The sequence below is a fragment of the Aegilops tauschii genome, chromosome 3 (assembly GCF_002575655.3).
Source record: "Aegilops tauschii subsp. strangulata cultivar AL8/78 chromosome 3, Aet v6.0, whole genome shotgun sequence".
NCBI lineage: Eukaryota > Viridiplantae > Streptophyta > Magnoliopsida > Poales > Poaceae > Aegilops > Aegilops tauschii.
This window is the reverse complement of record NC_053037.3, coordinates 158,075,277-158,096,125: the sequence shown is the minus strand read 5'-3', so window position 1 is coordinate 158,096,125 and position 20,849 is coordinate 158,075,277. Positions and strand designations below refer to the sequence as shown.

At 45.3% G+C, this 20,849-nt stretch overlaps 1 protein-coding gene across 2 annotated transcripts; it reads left to right on the top strand.

The window, feature by feature from the left end:
- The first annotated feature begins 15,538 nt into the window (after nt 1-15,538).
- LOC109777387 (uncharacterized) lies at nt 15,539-20,652 on the top strand. Of its 2 annotated transcripts, none has more exons than XM_073510213.1 (5): nt 15,539-15,705; nt 17,249-17,321; nt 19,374-19,471; nt 19,582-19,703; nt 20,188-20,652. In XM_073510213.1, the coding sequence occupies exons 3-5, from the start codon at nt 19,393-19,395 to the stop codon at nt 20,422-20,424; spliced, it is 438 nt and encodes a 145-aa protein (XP_073366314.1). In that variant the 5' UTR covers nt 15,539-15,705; nt 17,249-17,321; nt 19,374-19,392; the 3' UTR covers nt 20,425-20,652. The 2 variants fall into 2 exon arrangements, with proteins under 2 accessions (XP_073366314.1, XP_073366315.1); XM_073510214.1 differs by having other exon boundaries at nt 15,551-15,705; nt 19,365-19,471.
- Nucleotides 20,653-20,849: the final 197 nt, after the last annotated feature.

Below are 20,849 nucleotides of genomic sequence, written 5' to 3'. Positions count from 1 at the left end.
CATTATCGTACAAACTAAAATCCACCGCCCTGACAAGTCACTAATGGGCAAATAAGTTTTCGAGTCTCTGGCCACTTGATGTTTCAAAAACAAATTCAGCTTCTACGGAGACTTTGTCATTTAGGCTTAGACGCTTGCGGTGATCAGCACGCCATTCATTGTTGCGCTAGAGAACGCCAAACCTCATTACCTTGAGCACACTTGCCTCCAGAACAAAGAACCTGGCCAATTTAATCTCAGATGTGCTGCCTCGGTAGTCGATCAAATCAATTTCTGTAAGATGGAGATCAAGGCATTCGATGAGATTGTTATAGTGCAGCACATTTTTCACTTTCGGGTCTTTTTTTATCTGCAAAAGAAGAACATATTAGAGCAGCTGGCTGTATAAGATTGTCGTGTCATCAAGAGGTACCAATATCATTCGCTCATACGATAAGGTTGGCTGGCTAGTGATATTTTTTCACTCTCTCTCTCTCTCTTTCTCTTTCCTCTCATTTACCTAGGAGTACGTGAAGAGCTTGGGCATTTGTTGCCTTCCACTATGTGGCCGATGCCATAATATGCATCGATGTCAAATCAAAAGATTTTGGCACCGCTCTCGCGATGTGAGAGGGTTGGCACCGCTGTGCACACAGACCCACATGTATAAACAAATCAATCAAACCAACTACACCAGCCTCTCACTCTCCCAAACAAGTGTTTTTTATTGCCTCGGTCCTCTCTCTCCCACGCAAGTGTTTTTTCATTGCGTGAGTTAATTTGGCACCGGAGCAAAGTAGGTGATCCAGATTGGGGCACCAGGTGAGCAATGGAGGGGCATCGATGCCGAATGCATCACAAGTGAATTTGGCACGTGTTTTGGCCTACATAGTGGAGGGCCGTTATAGCCCACTTTTGTACTACCTCTTATTTAGTATAAAATTTTGACCATATATTTATGTAAGAAAATGCCAATGCATGTCACTAAAAATTACACCATTTGAAATTATGTTCAAATACGAATCCAACGATAGAGTTCTTAGTGACATGCATTAACATTTTGTCAGTTAAATCTATGGTCAAATTTTGATACTACAAAATAGGAAGAGTAAACCAGGATGGAGGTAGTACTTGCTCTTAGGGTAACCATAGAGTTACTGGAGCAGTCTAAGTTACCTTCCACTATGACTAGCCTAGGCTACTATAGTAGTACAACAACAAAACGATGCAGGTGATCACGTGAGAAAAAAATACTAAAAACATTTCTTTCGGTGCAGTGCGTAGATGCAGTTTTGAACACTACACTTGTCATCGTAAGTTGGGAAAATTACGAAAAATTTGAGCTACGTTGTGATTCCGGTTTACTAATAGGAAAGAAGTTTCACCTCGATGAGTAGCTTCTCCGTGCACGGAAAGCATGTAAGGAATCCAACAACTTGATCCAGATTGGGGCCGATAGATTTTATTGCCAAGATCTTCACTGTGCACATAGACTGGGTCAAGCTTGTGGGGATCATTTTCTGGAAGACGGTCGTAAATACATCAAGAAGAAATTTAAAAATGTGAATTTCAAGAAGACTGAGAAGAAGATGAGTGATGTACCTGAATGATTACGGATCCAATAAAGAGTTCGGAGAATTTGGCAGACGAGTGCACCAACGCTGTCAATTTCGGCGCGTCAATGACCCTGATTTTTGTTGGACCTTCTAGATCCGATACAAGCAATCTCTCAAGGAAAGGCGCATTCTCAATGACCATAACGTGGAACAGCTGGAGTGATCTCTTCCCAATTGATGTCTTGTTGCGGGGCTAGCAAGACACATAAATCCATCGGAGATTCGTCGAGGCGATGTGGAGGCTAATGAACCCGTGGATCTGCTCAAGACGAAGGTACTCAAGTGCAGTACAGCTGCGGAGCAGGTGCTCCATAGCCTTCTTCGATATGACAACGTCGAAGAGGTCGAGCTGCTTGAGTTGAGGGAGAAGAAGGGCGGGCGCGGCATTAATCTGGGGAAGATAGCAGGAGCTGAAGCTGGCGCGGCGCAGCCTTGGCGCGAGGCGGAGCGCGGACGGCGGCAGAGAGCGACATCGTCCAGCTTCAAAGATGAGCTCCTCGAGCTAATCTAGGGCGGGGGATAAGAACCACTCGTCGAACTTGGGTTGGACCTTGCAGTTGGTACTGAACATGCGGATGTCAAGGCGTCTGGCTGGCCCAGGGTGCGATGAAAGGATCTTGGAGACTACGCCATGCGTTTGCAATCCCCGTCGCAGAGGCAGCTGTCGACGGTGAGGTTGAGGGGGACGCGGCGCCAGAGGGGGCGCCACCGCCGGGAGAGCAGGGCGGTCCGCACGGCAGATTTGGTGGGGAGGAGGCCGATGATGACGAACAGCATGTCGTCGGGGAGGCTGCTGATGAAGTCCAGGCTCGCCGGATGCGGTTTTGGCTCGAGCCGCCTCCGCTTGTTGGCTGCCTCACCGTCCATCTCAACCGGCGGTGACGCCGGTGTACACGTGTGCTGGTGTGTGTTGTGTGCTGGGTGTGTGCGAGTGCGTCCTTCTGTGCATGCCGTCGCGCAGTGGTGAATTGTGCGCGAGTGCGTCCTCCACGCGGAAGAAGTGTGTCCTCAATGCGCCCTCAATTTACTAGCGTGCGGGGTGCTACCCCGAGTGGTTTCAACTTTGTTTACTTCACCGCTTGTCAGATGGGCCTCTAGTTTACTTATTTTCACCCACTGCCACATGGGCCAGCACACGAAGATACAGAACACGAGCTGACAAAGCAGCATGTGGACTGGTTGACCGGTCAACTAAACAATATACGGAGCTATACGCTGACACAGTGAGTGTATAATCCGTCGGTATAGAGTGTTCATGTGAGAGGGGAGGCCCGTGAGAGATAGCAGAGAGAGAAAGAGCTACTCCCTCCGTTCGATAATGTAGTTCCAACATTTTTTTAAAGTCAAACTTTTGAAACTTTGACCAAGTTTATAAAGAAATTACTTATATCTACAATACCAAAGATAAATGATAGTATGAAGTAAGTACATGTTGTGATGAATCTAATGATCTTTCGAGATGTAAATGTTTTTCTCCACATATACCTGGTCAAACTTTTCTGAGGTTTGACTTTTCAAAACATCCATATGCTTATGGACGTGAGAGAGTCCCTAACTAGAGAGAGAGAGAGAGTGAAATAGAAAGAGTGAGTGAAAAAAGTGTGTGTGCGTGTGTGAAAGAGACATGGACAACACTCGATAAAAGTCGAGAAAAAACGTGTGTGTCTTATGCAAACATATCACACATGCATCTTCGACAACGGAAGCAAGGTGAGGAGATAGTGTGTGGTTGTTTGCAACCGAGAGAGCAAGACCCCTAGCACGTGGCCAAGAGGGGTCTGACAAACAAGGGAGAGAGGTCGAGAGAGACGTATGGAGAAAATGCAGAAATGGGGAGGAGAGAGTGTATGTTTGTCATAGAGAGATCCCCTGGAGATCATGATGAGACTACATGGGTGGGAGATCGAGTGACAAGGTGTGTGCGCGATAGAAGATACCACGAGAGATATCGAGATAGACGTATGGATGGAAGGAGACAATACGTGTGTTCCTGATGGCTAGTGAGAGATAATCATACTTAGGGGGGAGTGCTTGCGCCTATGATGGAGTGAGGGATTATGGTACTTATTAGGGGGGTGCGTGTCACATAGAGAGAGAACAAGGGCGGAGAGTGTTGGATGGGTATATATGTACAGCGCGAGCAAGACATGTGTATGTGTGAACCAGGGAGATATAAAGTTTGAGAGAGATTGAGGAGCCCCGATAAGGCTGAGTGGTGCGTCAGATAGCTGAGAGGGGGAAAGAGATATTCCATCCGCTCGATAATGCAGTGCATGTAATTTTTTTAGAAGTCAAACTTTGGAAACTTTGATCAGGTTTACACAAATGTTATTTATATCTTCAATACCAAAGATACACCATGCGAAACTACATCTCACGGTGAATCTAATGGTATATGTTTGCCGTTCCAGATGTAATTGTTTTTCTCCACGTACATGGTCAAACTTTGTGATGTTTGACTTTTCAGTAAATCAATATGCTATGGACCGAGGAGAGTGCCTAAGTCGAGAGGGATCAAGTGCGTGTGAAGGAGAATGAGTAAGTGTGCAAAAAGAGTATGTGTGTGAAAGAGAAAGTGACAACAAACTATAAATTAGAGAGAGAGTGTGTTTTTTCGTTTCTTAGGCGAACATATCACGCATGCATCTCCGAGATAGAAAAGCGAGGCGAGGAGATACACGAAGATAGCTAGTGTGTGATTGTTTGCAATGGAGAGAGACATCCCTATAGCACATGTCCAATAGAGGTCTGGCCAACAAGGAACAAAGGTCGAGAGGGACACATGGAGAACATGGACACATGGGGAGGGCGAGAGGGTGTGTTTGTGATAGAGAGACCCCCTCGAGATCGTGAGGGGACTATATGGGTGGGAGATCGAGGGAGGTGTGTGCGCGATAGAAAGATGCCCCGAGAGAAATCGAGATAGACCATGCACATGTTTGTGATGGAGACTAAGATTAGCTAGTCATATACATATAGGGGGGACTGCGTGTGCCTACAATTGAGTGAGAGACCATCATACTTGGCTAGCTAGGCATGAGATTGTGTGTGTGTGTGTGCGTGTGAGATGGAGAGAGAACGAGGGAGAGAGATAGAGTTTTAGATGGGCCTATCGAGTGCGAGTGAGATATGCATGTATGTGTGACCCAGGTAGATGGAGAGTTTGAGAGAGGGGGGAGAGCTCCGAGACGACAGAGTGGTGCGTGAGAGAGTTACGGGCAACGAGCCAAGGAATTTGTGTGCATATGATGAATGCACCCAAGATATCTAGCTTGGACTAGAGAATCATACATAGTGTGCGAGAGAGACCTATAGATGGAGTATATATGCATGCGAACTAGAAAGACCCCCCCCCCCACGCACACAAACAAAGAGAGAGAGAGATGGAGAGAAAGAGAGAGGACCAACAAGGTTTGTGTGTTGGATGCGTGCGACAGAATTGAAGATTGTCGACGAGAGAGAGAGAGAGAGAGAGAGAGAGAGAGAGAGAGAGAGAGAGAGAGAGAGAGAGAGAGCAGGAGTCCAGGAGAAGGGGAGGTCGCGTTTTATGCATCAAAGACTGATATAAACCATGTTTCGATATAAACTTGCATTCAAATATTTAAATTGGAGAACATGTTGTCTGCAATCCACACATGAACAGATATATGCACATATCAAACAAGTTCATTAATTTGACTTTCAACATGTTCATGGAGTACTATAATACTGTACAACATGCTATTCGATTGAGGTGTTCAATTTTGGATTTAGTTCACTATTTTGACCTGGTTAACGAGCTATTTCATTGAATCGAGATATTTCATTTTGGGTTTGATTCCCGTTTTTGAGTGGGTCAACTATTTGTCATATAGTCAATCGCTAGCAACGAGCATGTAAAAACACATTACTCCCGAGCATCATCTCTCCATCTAAAAAAGAAGTGGCAAGCTAATATTTCTTAATTTGATTCAAATCGACTTGGTAAGGTAGACGTGGATGCTCGTTCTCCCAAATTTTGAACGAACCGTTAAACATCCTCTGCTCGGTGGAATTCGCCCGAGCAAATAAATGGGAGACGCGAAATTACCGTCCTATGTGGGAGACGCATTAATTGGCCCGTTGTGCATCGAGGGTAGGTTCGTAACTTCATCCAAGCGTGCCTTCTCCTCGGCCGAAATGACATGTGCCGAATAATTCATAAAGCATGGTCGGCAAAACACGCTCTCCTCGCCCGAAATAGCTCGCGCCCACTTTTTCAAAACACGCTCTCCTCGCCCGAAATCGCTCGCGCCCACTATATTTCAAAACACGCCCTCCTCGCCCGAAATCACTCCCGCCCACTATTTGGGGAGAAGCAAAGTTACTCTACTATCCCCGACCCTCAGTACACAGACCCAAGCCGAGAAGCCTAAAGGCAGGGGTAGAACTGTAACTCCCCCTCACATTTCAGACAAATGCGTCCGTAAAACATGGTTCCACTCCCTCCCAATCCCCCCCCCCCCATTCATACCTCGTGGGCGCCAAATCACCTTCTCCCCGGAAGCTCCCTTCTCCCGAGCCGCGAAACCTCAGCCCCTCCTCCATGGCACCCCCACCGCACCAATTTCACAGCCGCCCTCCTCCCTAATGCTGGAGACGTTGTCCATTTGCCGTTGTGCACTGGGCCTTGTGCCTCTTACTCCGTGCTGCTGGAGCTGCCTCGACGACGGCCGCGTGAACCGTACCGGAGCCGATTCACCCCCGCCGTTGTTCACGGCGCCGGAGCGGCTCCAACTTCGGATCCGTCCAGAGTCCCGGCGCTGCTTCCCCGTAGCCGTCGACCGTCGCGACGTCGCTGTTTCCCTGCCGCCGATGGCCACCGCAACCGCGCCGGCCTCACCGACTCGGCAGCTGGACCTGCCTACTTCACCATGCCGCCAGATAGGTCGCACCCTCATCTCAAATCACTTTATTTAGGCGTCAGTTGTCTGAATTTTTATTCTGGGCCAATCGATTCCCAATGGGAAGCGGCACCCCTCGAGGCGGCGGAGCTCCTAGGCTGCCGATTGGCTGGTCTCTACCGTAAGGGTGTGGGACCGCAAGTTCGTCGCGGTAGCAGCCCTTAGATGGCTATCTTAGAGTTGCGTGGGTTCAAGGTACTGCCGCCGCCGGATCTGGATGACGGGGAGTCTTTGTGGATTGGCCCGGGAGCGGCGCAACCACGACAGTGCGGTGGGGAGGGGAGCGGGGTTTTGGCCGGGGCCACGGACGGCGGAGGCAAGCTGCTCTGCCGTTGGTCGCTGGCTCTTCGGGGAAGATTCCTAACAGTGTCAGCCGGGAGGCACAAGACGGCCATCAAGCCATCTGGCGTAGATCGGACAGTACCAAAATAAAATAAAATCGTGTGACCCCAATTTAGTCTCAGTCAACAGATGTGTGACCACTCTCGTACCTTGCTGTTGATCTCTTAGTGTATTTCTTCAGATCAAAGAGATGTGTCGTTCTTAACATTATGCGTTATCTGCATCTTCAGCCACACCGTCTTCCGACTCACCGCAGCTGCTCCAACAAGGGAAGCATACACCAGAAGGGAGCTATAGTCCCCACTCAACAGTTCCCTGCATCGAATGCGTGTGCCCGACATGGACAGCCACAACAACTGCAGGGCCATCGACAAGTCAGCACATGATGCTCACTCCTATGGATGGCGGCCAGATAGGTTGTACCCTCATCTTACTTGTGTGCAACATTTATGGCTTTGTTATTCATCTAAGCATGGAAAATAGATTATCACATTTCACTGTATATTCATGCTGATCTCTTACGGGTCTTGTTCAGGAGTTAACGCTATTCCATAGTTCAGCTAAGATACTTGTTCTTTAGGTAACGTTGTTCCATAGTTATCATCCATCAGCCAATGCTATCCCACAGGCTGGTGATTATAGTATTATACCACTTCTAGTATTACCTATGTTGTTCTTTAGTACTTTTGTGTGTCATCTAGTTAATCTCGAGTACAAACGATACATATTCTGTAGCTTTCATCTGTGTTCTCCCTTTAGTTTTTGAGACGTGTTGCTGCTAGTTAACCCCAGTCCTACTATTTATGTCGTCTCCTACAGGCACTCATTACATAAATCTAACTACTAGTTGTCTTCCATGCATGTCAGATATAATTGCACACACTGATATATCCACAAGAACCTCACGGAGCAATGTAAAGGCCAATAAACTTGATGTCAATGATACCCAATATGATGGAACATGTAAAGGCAGTTCTTTAGAAGACTTGCAGAAAGATGTTGAATCCTCTTCACCCCACAAGGTCCTTGCTCTAACTTGGCCCTTGATATGGGTACAACATGCATATAATGTCCTGGAGTGTGTCTACTCTATTGCAATGTCATGTGCTTAGCATGCTGATCATGCATGTAAATATGTCATGCCTTCTTGTTTTTCAGTACCTATTCCATTCATGATAACATGTTTTCAAATTCAAGTATTGTCATTCTACTCTATCGCAATGCCATCTGCTTAATTTGGACATCATGCTTCTGAATATCTTATGCATTGTTATTCATCAGTACGTACTTCATCTGTCTACCATACCATGTTTTTTTACATTGAAGTGTTGTTCTAGTGCTCTGTTGCAATGCCATCTTAGTTTCCCAATCATACACGTGTATGCTGCCTTAGTTTTTTCTGTACGTATTTTGCTAGCATACAGTTTTACATTCAACTAGTGTTTTTTTATTGTGTTGTCCTGTCGTATCCCTAGCTCTTACACCATACTCCCTCCATCCGGATTACATGTTGCCGAAATGGATACAAAAGGATGTATCTAGAACTGAAATACGCCTAGACCCATCCATTTTTTCCGGATGGAGGGAATACATGTCAATATGTCATGCCTTTCTATTCTTCAGTACCTATTCCATCTCTCTACTGTAGCATGTTTTATAACTGAAGCACCATTCTTCTATACAAGGCATGCAAGGGGAAGACGACTATGTTAGAATCTGAAGGGTTACAAACCAGGTCTTTGCAAAAGATCCAAACGCCATGACATAATAAACCAACTCCAGTTTTTATAGATACTGCTCCAGCACAGAAAAACCCAACTCCTACTGATAATAAGCAGATCCCAGTGGCCAAAGAACTAGTCCGCTCCAGTCCAGCAAAAATTTGTCAACTCCATTCTAAGAAGCATGTGCGTATCCTTACATCATGAAATTTTATAGCATGCTGATCATATTTTCTACATGTTTCTTACCCATCTCTCTTTTAGAAAATAAGCTTAACAGATAGAAGAATTTCTGCACTGGTATCGTCTGTGAGGAAAGATTCTTGCAGGAATTCTCTGTACTCCAATGCAGATGTAAGTACCTGTTGTATATCACTATATTTTTACATCAGCATGTATTTTGTTAATCGGCGTGAATCCAACCTTTATCTGATCTAAATTTAGTTGTAGCAAAATGTATGATTAAAGGCCACAATGTTGATTTTTGTAAAGAAAACTGCCTGGTAGTTTTGCATCCTGAGCTGCATGAGTGTACTATCTCATATCAGTGGGTTTGATTACTTTGGTTCTGCAGTGGGTTTTCAGTGTTTTTTTACTGTGTTGTCCTGTCGTATCCCTAGCTCTTACATCATACTCCCTCCGTCTGGATTACATGTCGCAGAAATGGATAAAACTGGATGTATCTAGAACTGAAATACGCCTAGACCCATCCATTTATTTCTGGATGGAGGGAATACATGTCAATATGTCATGCCTTTCTATTCTTCAGTACCTATTCCATATCTGTTGTAGCATGTTTTATAATTGAAGCACCATTCTTCTATATAAGGCATGCAAGGGGAAGACGGCTATGTTAGAATCTGAAGGGTTACAAACCAGGTCTTTGCAAAAAATCCAAATGACAGGAGATAATAAACCAACTCCATTTTTCATAGATACTGCTCCAGCACAGAGAAACCCAACTCCCACTGACAATAAGCAGATTCCAGTGGCCAAAGAACTAGTCCGCTCCAGTCCAGCAAAAGAATGTCAACTCCATTCTAAGAAGCGTGTGCGTATCCTCGCATCATGAAATTTTATAGCATTCTGATCATATTTTCTACATGTTTCTTACCCATCTCTATTTTAGAAAATAAGGTTAATGATAGAAGATTTCCTTCATTGGGATTGTATTCGAGGAAAACATCTTGCGGGAATTCTCTGTGCTCCAATGCTGATGTAAGTACCTATTGTATATCACTATTATTTTTACATCAGCATGTATTTTGTTAATCGGCGTGAATCCAACCTTTGTCTGATCTAAAATTAGTTGTAGCAAAATGTTAAAGGCGCCAATGTTGATTTTTGTAAAGAAAACTGCCTGGTAGTTTTGCATACTGAGATGCATGAGTGTACTATCTCATATCATGCACATTACTGAATTGTAGTGCTGCTCCGGTTGCCCATTCATTCATTGTGTCAATGTTGCTTTCGTATTACCTTACCTGGCTGATGATAGCTGTGCCATATTGTGTTAAATTGGTGTTGGCTAGTTGCCTAAATGTTCGTTGTGCCAATGTTGCTTTCCTATTATCTGACTTGGCCAATGATAGCAATGCTACTGTCTTAATTTGGTGCAGGCTGCTGAAGATAAGAAGACAAACTCTGAAAACAGCAAGGCAAGACCATTGTTTCTTTCCAATAAATCTAGGCCAGGTAATATGCCAATAACTCATGATTAATCTATTTGGTTCCCCTCATAATTTATGTTATGATGCAGTGGTCGAGACACTCTCCACTATCAATAATACAAGCCTGCCAAAATCGCCATCTGAATCTGTTCAGTATCCTCTATCTCGAATGCAACGGAAAAAAATGTATGTTTGTGAACCAATTAATGGCTGAAGGAATGATGGAAATGGTGGAGGAATCAGAGGTGCAGAGTCGTGCGACACAACAACTGATCAATGTTTTCAGAGAGAGTGTAGCAAAGCAGCAAGAACTTGCCCACATGCTTATGGGCGTCATCCGTGCTGAGGTTGCAGATTGTGACGTTGTAGATCGTTAGGTTCTGTTCATTTATTTGCACTGGCATCAATCTTTGATTGCCCAGTGGATGTAATTTCCTGTAATATATGCTGGATGTGCAACGTTTTTCCCTGTATGCCGTACCTTTGCTTGATCGGTTTTGGTCCTGTGCATAATTGCTCGTCGTAATGGGCTCAAATTATCTAATTTGGCCTAAAGACATGTACGAACTTTAGTGGGCCCATTAAGTTAATGGGCCGTTACCAGGCCGAAAGTTAATGGTCGGCCCTCTTAACTCCCGGGTCGTTAACAGGCTAACATCGAAGCGGGCAATAGGTGGGCCCAATTGATTTCACGGGCCGTTAACAGGCCGTTACTAAGTTCGGGCTACATATGGCCCAACTATACTGTGGGCCTTTAGCAGGCCGAAAGAGACAGCGGACTTGTACTGGACCATGAAGAGCATGGGCTGCTAAGAGGCCGAAAGTCAGGTCGTATTGTAAATGGCCCAACTGTGTTGTGGGCCTTTAGCAGGCCGAAGAGAAACTGGGCTGGTATTGGACCATGAAGGGCATGGGCCGTTAAAAGGCCAAAACTCATGTCCGACTACAAATGGCCCAACTCATTTATGGTCCGTTAACAGGCTGAAAGGCACACAGGGCCGGGAATTGGCCCAACAATTAAATGGGTCGCTAAAAGGCGAAAACTCAGGTCCGGCTACAAATGGCCCAACAGATATATGGGCCGTCACCAGGCTGAAAGACACACCGGGCCGGAAATTGGCCCAACCTTAAATGGGTCGCTAAAAGGCCGAAACTCAGGTCCGACTACAAATGGCCCAACTGATTTATGGGCCGTCAACAGGCTGAAAGACACACCGGGCCGGAAATTAGCCCAATATTTAAATGGGTCGCTAAAAGGACGAAAGATGTACATTGTGAAAATTGGCCCATCCACTGAATGGGCCGTTAACAGGCCGAAATCTCATCGGGCCGATATTGAGCCCAAATATATAGCGGGCTGTTAACGGGCTCGAACTGACGATGGGCTGCAATGGTGTCAAATCTTTAACGGGCCGTTGACGGGCCGAATTGGCACATCTCGTATGGGCCGTGGGCTTAAATGGACCTGACACAAGTAGGCCTTATATGGGCCGGCCTGCTATTTTTTATTGGGCCGGCCTTTTTCACCGGAATGTGCCACTGTTGGGCCGTGCCACGTGTCGACCTATCATAGGCGCCTCCTGTCCAATGAGTGGATGACATCTGTCCCAACGGTGAGGCAACACGTGTTTCCTCCGGCCAGTGATGATTTTACACGTGGAAAATCCCCATTGGTCCGGGCTGTTAACGGGTTATCGGATCCAAAACCGGACCCGATAGCTTAACGGCGTTCCGTTACGGTGGATGCCACGTGTCGGTCACCCTTGACGAAAGCACTTCTGTGACGCGCGATTTATCGTCATGGAAGTGGACACTTCCGTGATGATAATTTTGGTAATGTCATGGAACACTTCTACGCCGACATAGGTATGACTATCTTGATTCTGTCATAAATTTGTCATGGGTGTACATGCATGACAGAAAACGTGACCTACTGTGACAAACACGTATCATCACGGAAGTGTATTTTTTTGTAGTGTCTCTAGTCCACAAAGCATTTGTTGCTTCTCTTCAGCTGTTGTCTCTTCCAACTGACTGGAAGGCAGCAAAAGTGGATCCAAAGTGGCGAGCAGCTATGATAGAGGAGCTGGAGGCATTAAGTAAGCACAAGACATGGGTACTAACACCTCTTCCAAGAGAAAAGAAGGCAGTCAGCTGCAAGTGGGTATACACTGTGAAGCAGAATGCAGAAGGGAAGATTGAAAGATACAAGGGAAGATTGAAAGATACAAAGCAAGGCTTGTGGCAACGGGGGTATAGCCAGACCTACGACATTGACTATGATGAGACCTTTGCTCCAGTAGTAAAGATGAACGCTGTGAGGATCCTAATCTCCTGTGCGGCGAATTTCGGATGGTCCTTACATCAACTTGATGTGAAGAATGCTTTCTTGCATGGGGACTTGAAGGAGGAGGTCTACATGGAGATCCCACCGGGGTTCTCTACATCTGAGACGGTTGGCAAGGTATGCAGGTTAAAGAAATCTCTTTATGGTTTGAAACAGTCTCCAAGAGCATGGTTCGACAAGTTCAGACGTGTTGTATGTAGTATGGGGTATGGGCAATGTAACGGTGATCATACACTGTTATACAGACATAAAAGAAGGGAAAATCACTATACTTGCCGTATATGTGGATGATATTATTATCACAGGAGATGACAAAGAAGAAATAGCAATACTGAAAGAGTGTTTGGGTAAGGCCTTTGAAGTCAAAGATCTGGGCCGACTCAAATACTTCCTGAGCATAGAAGTGGCCAGGTCTGCCAAGGGGAATGCGCTATCTCAGAGGAAGTATACTTTAGATCTCCTAAGCGATGTAGGGATGCTAGGATGTCGGGCAGCGTCAACTCCAATTGATCAAAACCACAAAGTGACAGCTCAGTCAGGAGAGCCAATGAATAAGGAGAGATATTAAAGATTAGTTGGGAGGTTGTTACACTTGTGTCATACACGACTAGACATTGCATTTGCGGTAAGTGTTGTGAGCAGATACATGCATGAGCCTAGAAGTGGACATCTTGAGGCGGTACTTGAGATACTTGATAGGCACTCCTGTGATGAGGAACACTAGATGAGAAGAAAGAAAAACACATGCCAGATCTGTTTGGCTACTTCTCGATACTTCCACTCTAGTGTAGTATTTCTTTTCTTCTCTTTTCTATCCTACCTATTGTTTTCTAGAGTCTTCTAGTTGTGAGTAGCTATGAGTAGAATGGTGAAACTTAAATAATGTTTCTACAATATTCCAGCTATAAGTAGAAGTATGTGAAGGCTTCACAAAGCCCTATAAATAGAGGTCCTCACCTCTACATTGTAAACCAGACTATGTACCCACTACCTATAATAGAACTTGTTGTTCTTATCTAAGATCTGGGAGTAGATCTTGTGCCCTAGGAGTTCTGGATTGAACTCTTGCTGGCCTATCGTCCTACATTCGCCTCTAGAGCGATATCTAGCACAACACGCTGAAGCTGTTCCTTCAACACTTGTGATGTACACATTGTAGCAGCAAGGTGGAGTTGCTCCTCCACAACCTTTGTGCTGCTTCATCCTGGGAAAGGGTTGTTGTTCAAGAGTTATGGACACCTTGTTGTAGATGATTATTGTGATGTTGATTGGGCTAGCTGCCTGGATGACAGGAGATCAACTTCAGGCTACTGTGTCTTTGTAGGAGGAAATCTAGTATCTTGGAGAAGCAAGAAACAACCTGTTGTTTCCAAATCAACTGCAGAGGCTGAATACAGAGCCATGTCTAAGGGACTGAGTGAGATGTTGTGGACCAGAAATTTATTAGAAGAATTGAAGATATTGAAGACTAGTTGTATGAATGTGTGGTGTGATAACAAATCAGCAATCAACATAGCACACAATCCAGTACAACACGATAGAACCAAGCATGTGGAAATAGACAGATTCTTCATCAAAGAAAAGCTTGATGCTGGGATCATTAAGATTGAGCATGTGAGTTCTGGGCAACAGATTGCAGACTGTTTGACTACAGGATTGGGAACTAAATAATGCAATCCAGCGTGTGACAAGATGGGAATGATAGATATCTATCACTCCTCTTGAGGCGGAGTGTTGGATGAGGGGCTCATGGCCCATGTATTGCTGGCCCATAATGGCTGACTGACCTAAAGGAGAGGAGCTCGTCTAAGTCTTTGAGCTAGAGCCGCCACACACACAAGACACACAGGAAAAAGGAGAGAAAAGAGAGCAGCCCCTTCCTCGAGTTGGAAGACAAGGTACACCTCTCCTGATTCTACAATATTTACTTGGCATTCTAATCTTATATTAAAAGTTAATATGCAAACAATGGGCTTTAGTTTTTTAACATATTTTCTTTCGAGGATAGTTAGAATCTTAGATCCAAAATTATCGCATTAGTACATCCACTAAGCATGCACTAGATACATTTCACAAGTCACAGGCTAGAGCACTCGGTTTGAATAATACAAATCACCAATGAAATTATGGATGGTTAACAAATCAAGGGCAGCCCGGTGCATGTAGCTCCCGCTTGCGCAGGGTCCGGGGAAGGGTCCGACCACTTTGGGTCTATAGTACGCAGCCTTTCCCTACATTTCTGTAAGAGGCTGTTTCCAGGACTTGAACCCGTGACCTCATGGTCACAAGGCAGCAGCTTTACCACTGCGCCAAGGCTCCCCTTCCATGGTTAACAAATCAAGGCTTCCAACATTTCAGCAAAGATTTTTATTTTTTGAGCGAAAACAACAATTAAATTAATAAAAGAATAATATTTACAAGACTAGGGTCAATTTGATTTCAGCACAGATTGTGTGAACTTAAGGAGTAGAATTTTATGCCAACTACAAGAAGAAAACTCACCAGCTGCACCACACTATTTACATTGCCTTTAGTTTGATCCTCATTACCCAAGTCAATCAATCTCCCAAACAATGTACTCCTAACATAATAAATATAGCGAATACTGATGCCCCTATATGATGGTGGTAAAATCTGTGGGAGCTCAAGACGTACAATATCTGCAAAAGATTTAACTTTCAGCTGAGTTGATTCTTAAAAAAAAAGGTAGATAACTGTATTTCACACGATGCAGAGGATTTAGTTAAGCGAGCAAGTTAACAGAGGGAGAATTATCCATTGTCCACTGAAGATCCTAAGCCAAACAGGAACTGACCCTCCTAAGGCCTCGTTTGGTACGCGTGGTTTGTGGGGGATTCAAGCCGATATTCCTCGCGCGGCCCAGAACCCGCGGAAAACCCCGAGGGCCCGTTTGATAGGCGAGGTTACATGGGCCAAATCCCCTCAATCCCCCCTTCGACCCACTTCCTCCCACGCGCCCCCTCGAGGATTTGCTCGCCCGACTCACGCCGCCGCCCGACCCGAGACGCCGCCGCCGACTCCTCCCCAAGACGCCTCGCCGCCTCGACGCCGGCGATCTCCTCCGGCATACTGGACTTCTCCCCGGTGGTTAGTAACCGCAGCCCCTCCCCTCCCCCCTCCTCTCCATGGCTGGCACCTCCCGCACGCCCTCCGTCCGCCTCGTCCTCACCGGCAAGCACGCCAAGAACGGCGTCTCCGACCCCCAGCTCCACATGTACCCTAACCCTACCCAGCTAGCTTGCCAAGAACGCCGTCCTCTTCTACCCTAACCCTAGCCGTCGAGATTGCCATAAGTTTGTGTGTTGAGGATAAATTGGCAGATTGTAAACCAACTTTTTCATTGATGATTGTAATGGCAGTGTGGTGCAGATTGTTAAATAGTTATTGTGATCTTGGTATGTGCTGTGACCATGGAGCAAATTAGATGTTGGAACTGTTGTCTGTATGTGCTGTGACCATGGAGCAAATTTGGTGTTGGAACTGTTGTCTGTATGTGCTGTGACCATATGCTGATATGCCTGGTGCTTGCTTCTCTTTTGTATGGGTTGCTTGAATTTAACCGAAAGTTATCTGTTGTTGGATGATCTGCTGTATGTTGCATTTCCAGTGTGTAATTGGCAACTTGCAGTTGTTTAGCTGAATTTTGGAGTTACTATTGTTCTATATAATTCATTGGTCAAGTTTGACCGCTTGTTCTTTGCACTGCTGCTGCTAAAGTTAGAAGTTACCTGTTCTCTGGGAGACTATTGAATTCTCTTATTTTCAATTCTCTCAGAATTGTTTTGAATGGTTGAATAAGAGCCAAGTATGTGCTTTCTCGGGTGTCAGCCAGCCTAAACTTATCTTTGCTTGACTGTTTTGCTAATAGATTAATCTATCGGTGCAGTGGTATGTTCTATTTGAAATGGAAACTTATACTGTGCAGAATATTCTTCTGTTCGTTTTCTTGGTTGTTAGTAAATCATGGCGTCTTTCACTAGTTCTTTCAGAAGTAGGTTGCAGATTACAGGTTGGCCAGTTAGAAATTGCTTGAATGGGCCAATAAGGAAATATTTTTGGATCCCACAAGTCAATGTTGTATAGCAGAGAATGTTGATGCTTAGTGATCAGCCCAACACCTCACCTTATAAAATGGTGGTCAGTTTCCTCTCATCTCTGAACTACTGGGTCGCTTTGTAAAGTCTGTATTGACTTGCCAGAGTTTTGCCGCAGCTTTCGTTTCTGTTTACTGCTGTCTGATGTCGCTATGTGTAGAATCAAAGCCTTCACCTTCTCTGTTTGCTGCTGTTTGATCTGTAGAATCTAACATCTTGATTAGTGTAGTATCAGCAAGATACAGCTGTGCATAGTTTGCAAATCTTTACACAGACATTCTTCAACTGGTATAACTTTCTCTGTATTTAGATTGATAGTATGTCTGGTCCTAACTGTTAGGCTGTGTAAAATGACAGTTCGCCAGATTATATAGATACTGTGAGTTCATGTTTTGAGTCTGTACTTGATTGCAAATTGGAGTATTGCCTGAACTGAAAGATATGATATGATGTAACCTGATTGGAATATACCTGATTTTCCCTGTTTCATTTTTAATTACTGATTGGAAGGTTCTGATATGTTCTTATTTTGACAGCCAGCAGCCTGGGTTCTTGTTGGGGTGGACGAGTTGCCTCCATCTTGGGATCCAATTGTCACGCCTAAGTTCGGTAATTTACACAAGCTTTTTGGCCTCTAGACCTTGTTTCTTAAGTCTTAATCGAAGTACTATATCCTACTTGATAGCTCTTGTAGTCTTATCATTCTGTCCTCATGATATGAAATCCATACCTTGTTTCGAAAGTCTTAACCGAAGTACTATATCCTACTTGATGGCTCTTGTAGTCTTAATCATACATATACATATATTAATTACCGAACAAGTGGCCAGGGGATATTGTTTCTGAAACAAAGCCATTGTTTCAGGAAGTTATGACGGGGTCAGCGGACGCGGTTTGTTAGATCTAATGGCTGTTAGTGCTCGCATCGAACGGACCTCGGTGCGGCGGATAATTCTAATACATCCGCCGGCCGGCGCCTAGCGCCGCCCTTTATGTTTCCGAAAATTAAGAAAACTATGGGAAATGATTAGCATCACCCGGCAGATAACGACCTATGCGTCGTCCGCCTCCGTGGCTGTTGGATCTGATTTTAATCAGATGGCTAGGAGCAACGTATTACCCAGACTAGGTTCCGCAACTGAGTCATTGTTGTAATTTCCCCCACCGCAACAACTGGTGTGTTGCGGGATCTGGATCTGGGTCCCCACGAGAGCAGTGGTCACCCATGCTCCTCCCGAGCTTCCCGTCAAGGCGGCGCCTCCTCGCGCTGCTTCGACCGCCGCCGGCAACACGCCGACGAGCCGCCCGCCTCCATCATGAACGTCGACCGTCACGGTGCGACCGAACTCAAGCTGCATCTGCCGTCCCGGGGAAGCATCGGTGTCCGCGTCCACCGCTAGGAGCTACGTTCATGTCCCGCCATCCCGAGGGAGCATCAACCTTTCTTTCGGTCAACGTGGTCGCTGCTTGCTGGTAGCTACAACGAATTCCTGCAACAAGGTCTCTGTTGCAGAAAAAAAATTGTAACAAGACCTCTGTTACAAAACAAATTAAATTCCAACGAGGCCTCTGTCGCCAAAAATTATTGCAACAAGACATCTGTTGAAAAAAACTGTAACACGACATCTGTTGCAAAAATAATCTGCAACTTGACCTATGTTGCAAAATTTTCCGCAACATAATCCATGTTGCGGAAATTTTCTGCAACACGACGTGTGTTGCAGTGATAGAAAGTGACCCTCCATCGCTCCATCCGTCAGATCGAACAGCTTGCGAGGCGGCGGATCTTTCAAAATTATCCGCGGGCTGACCGACGCCTAGCAGCGCCCAAAAACTATGACTAAATGGGCTGCACCATGGCCGGCCCACTTAGGTTTGCCCAGCAGCGTAGGAACGAGGCCTCGTCCTCGTCTCGCTCCACCAAGGCGACGATCCATTCCCTGACGCATCTGTGCACAAGCGCGCCGCCGCTGCCGGGAGCCGCCTCCACCTCCATCGCCCGTCGCCTCAGCTCTTCCCCCGTCCGCAAGCAAGGTATTTTCCCCGGCCAACTCTCCTCGGTCTTCCCCCATCCTCAATTGCTTGCTGCTGCTATTGCTGCCTCCCGTGCTGTGCCCCCCCCCCCCCCCCCCCCCCCCCCACCATATTTTGATCTCATGTTAGCAAATGTCCAAAATACCATTTCTGTTCGGTTAACCCCCCTCACCAAAAGTATTAACATAGCAGAACATAGGTTAGTGGAGCCCTTTTGGACATTTATAGGTTGTCTCTCTAGCTTAGTAAAATTAGAGCAACGTATTGTAAAAACTACTCCCTCCATTCCTAAATATAAGACCTTTTAGGGATTCCACTATAGAGTACATAGGGAGCAAAATGAGTGAATCTACACTATAAAGTATGTCTATATACATCCGTATGTAGTTCATAGTGAAATCCCTAAAAGGTCTTATATTTAGGAACGGAGGGAGTAATCACCATGGAATGCAGAAAAAGGCACAATGCATGAGTATAATTTGTTTTTTGTCCACAGTACTTTATTAATGTCTACTCCCTCCGTTCCGAAATAGATGACTCAACTTTGTACTAACTTTAGTACAAAGTTGGGTCATCTATTTTGGAACGGAGGGAGTATATTTGAGAGAATCCTTATAGTGACTACAGGTAAACTGTGGCAAGCAAGATGGCCCTCTCATCAGTTTTCAGGAGAGTAAACATCAAAGAACTGATCTCAAATGTTCCAGTGTACACTAGCTCAACAGGTAATGAGCTTAGGCTTTAGACAGTCTGTGACATCAAAGTTTAGAATTTATATCTTCTTCCTTTTCTGGGCCAGTGGCCTGATCCTTATTTTGTATGTACTTAATTCCAGAGACATCTGGAGGAATGAGCTTGGTGTTTAGGCGTTGGGCCACAAAAAAGACTGCTGGGTCAACGAAAAATGGCCGCGACTCTAACCCCAAGTATCTGGGTGTTAAGAAATTTGGTGGAGAGGTGCCATCTTCAAGTGCCCCTCATGGTTTTGATGTTTCTTCTTGTTCATGGCCTTGAACCAAATTAGCTGAATAATTTCCTAAATTACATGAAAATAGCTAATACTTTTGCCCAAATGATAAGTGCCACACGTTTGGCACGAAGTAACACCACCCAGACCTTTTTTACATGAAAGTTGCCAAACAAAAAAAAACTCCAAAAAAACTGAAACTTGCCACCCAAACAGAAAGTTGCCATGCTTCACAACTAAAGTTGCCATCCTCGGGTAACTAAACTTGTCATCAATAAACATCAGGGCGGAATTGCTTCGTGCCACACATGTGGCACTTATCAGGGTCCTACTTTTGATATTTTGGCATCTGCTTTAATCATACCATACATTGTAACATTGGTAGTCGCTGTACTCATCTCATTATTATAGCCAAAAAAAAGGAAAATGATCTCATACCGCTCTCCAACGTTTACACTTGTTTTATTTTTCCAGAAAGTGGAACCAGGAAACATCATCGTACGACAAAGAGGAACCCGCTTCCATCCTGGGAACTATGTTGGCATGGGGAAGGATCACACTATCTTCTCTCTGAAGGAAGGCCATGTGCGGTTCGAGCGGAATAAGCTGACTGGCAGGAAATGGATTCATGTTGAACCTGTAGCTGGGCACACTCTCCACCCTGTTTACGCCAATGGTTCAGCCACTGCAGCTGACATGGAGCTACTGTAGTGTTGATGTGTGCGTGGGTTGCAGTGACAAGTTGCTGATAGCCTACTGGGCATGGCTCTGCTGTTTTGCTCCGACATGGATACCTTCCATAAATCAACTTGTTCTAGTGAAAATGTTTCTGGGCTAGGATGATTGCAATAAGTAACTTCAGTGTGTTTCTGATGTCATTTTAAGTATCCATTCTGCACGAGACATTGAAGGTTCACTTGTGTAATTTGTTTGCTCGTATGCTGCTGCTTTTCTCCAAAATCAACAGCGTACCCTGCTGTTTGGTCTATTCTAAAGTTCGCATATATACTGACTTGTGATTCATTGTGGTTGCTGTTGCCGGCAAACCATATGAACAGTTCGCCACATCACCACATGGTGCCTGATGGCCATAGCAGGTGCTGCCCGCTGCTGAACTTCAAGTGATTGTCTGCGTT

Coding starts and splice junctions, on each gene's coding strand:
- LOC109777387 (XM_073510213.1), top strand. CDS start 19,393: ATGGCCCTCTCATCAGTTTTCAGGAGAGTAAACATCAAAGAACTGATC. Junction 19,472..19,581: donor AGTGTACACTAGCTCAACAG/GTAATGAGCTTA, acceptor ACTTAATTCCAG/AGACATCTGGAGGAATGAGC. Junction 19,704..20,187: donor TTAAGAAATTTGGTGGAGAG/GTGCCATCTTCA, acceptor TTATTTTTCCAG/AAAGTGGAACCAGGAAACAT.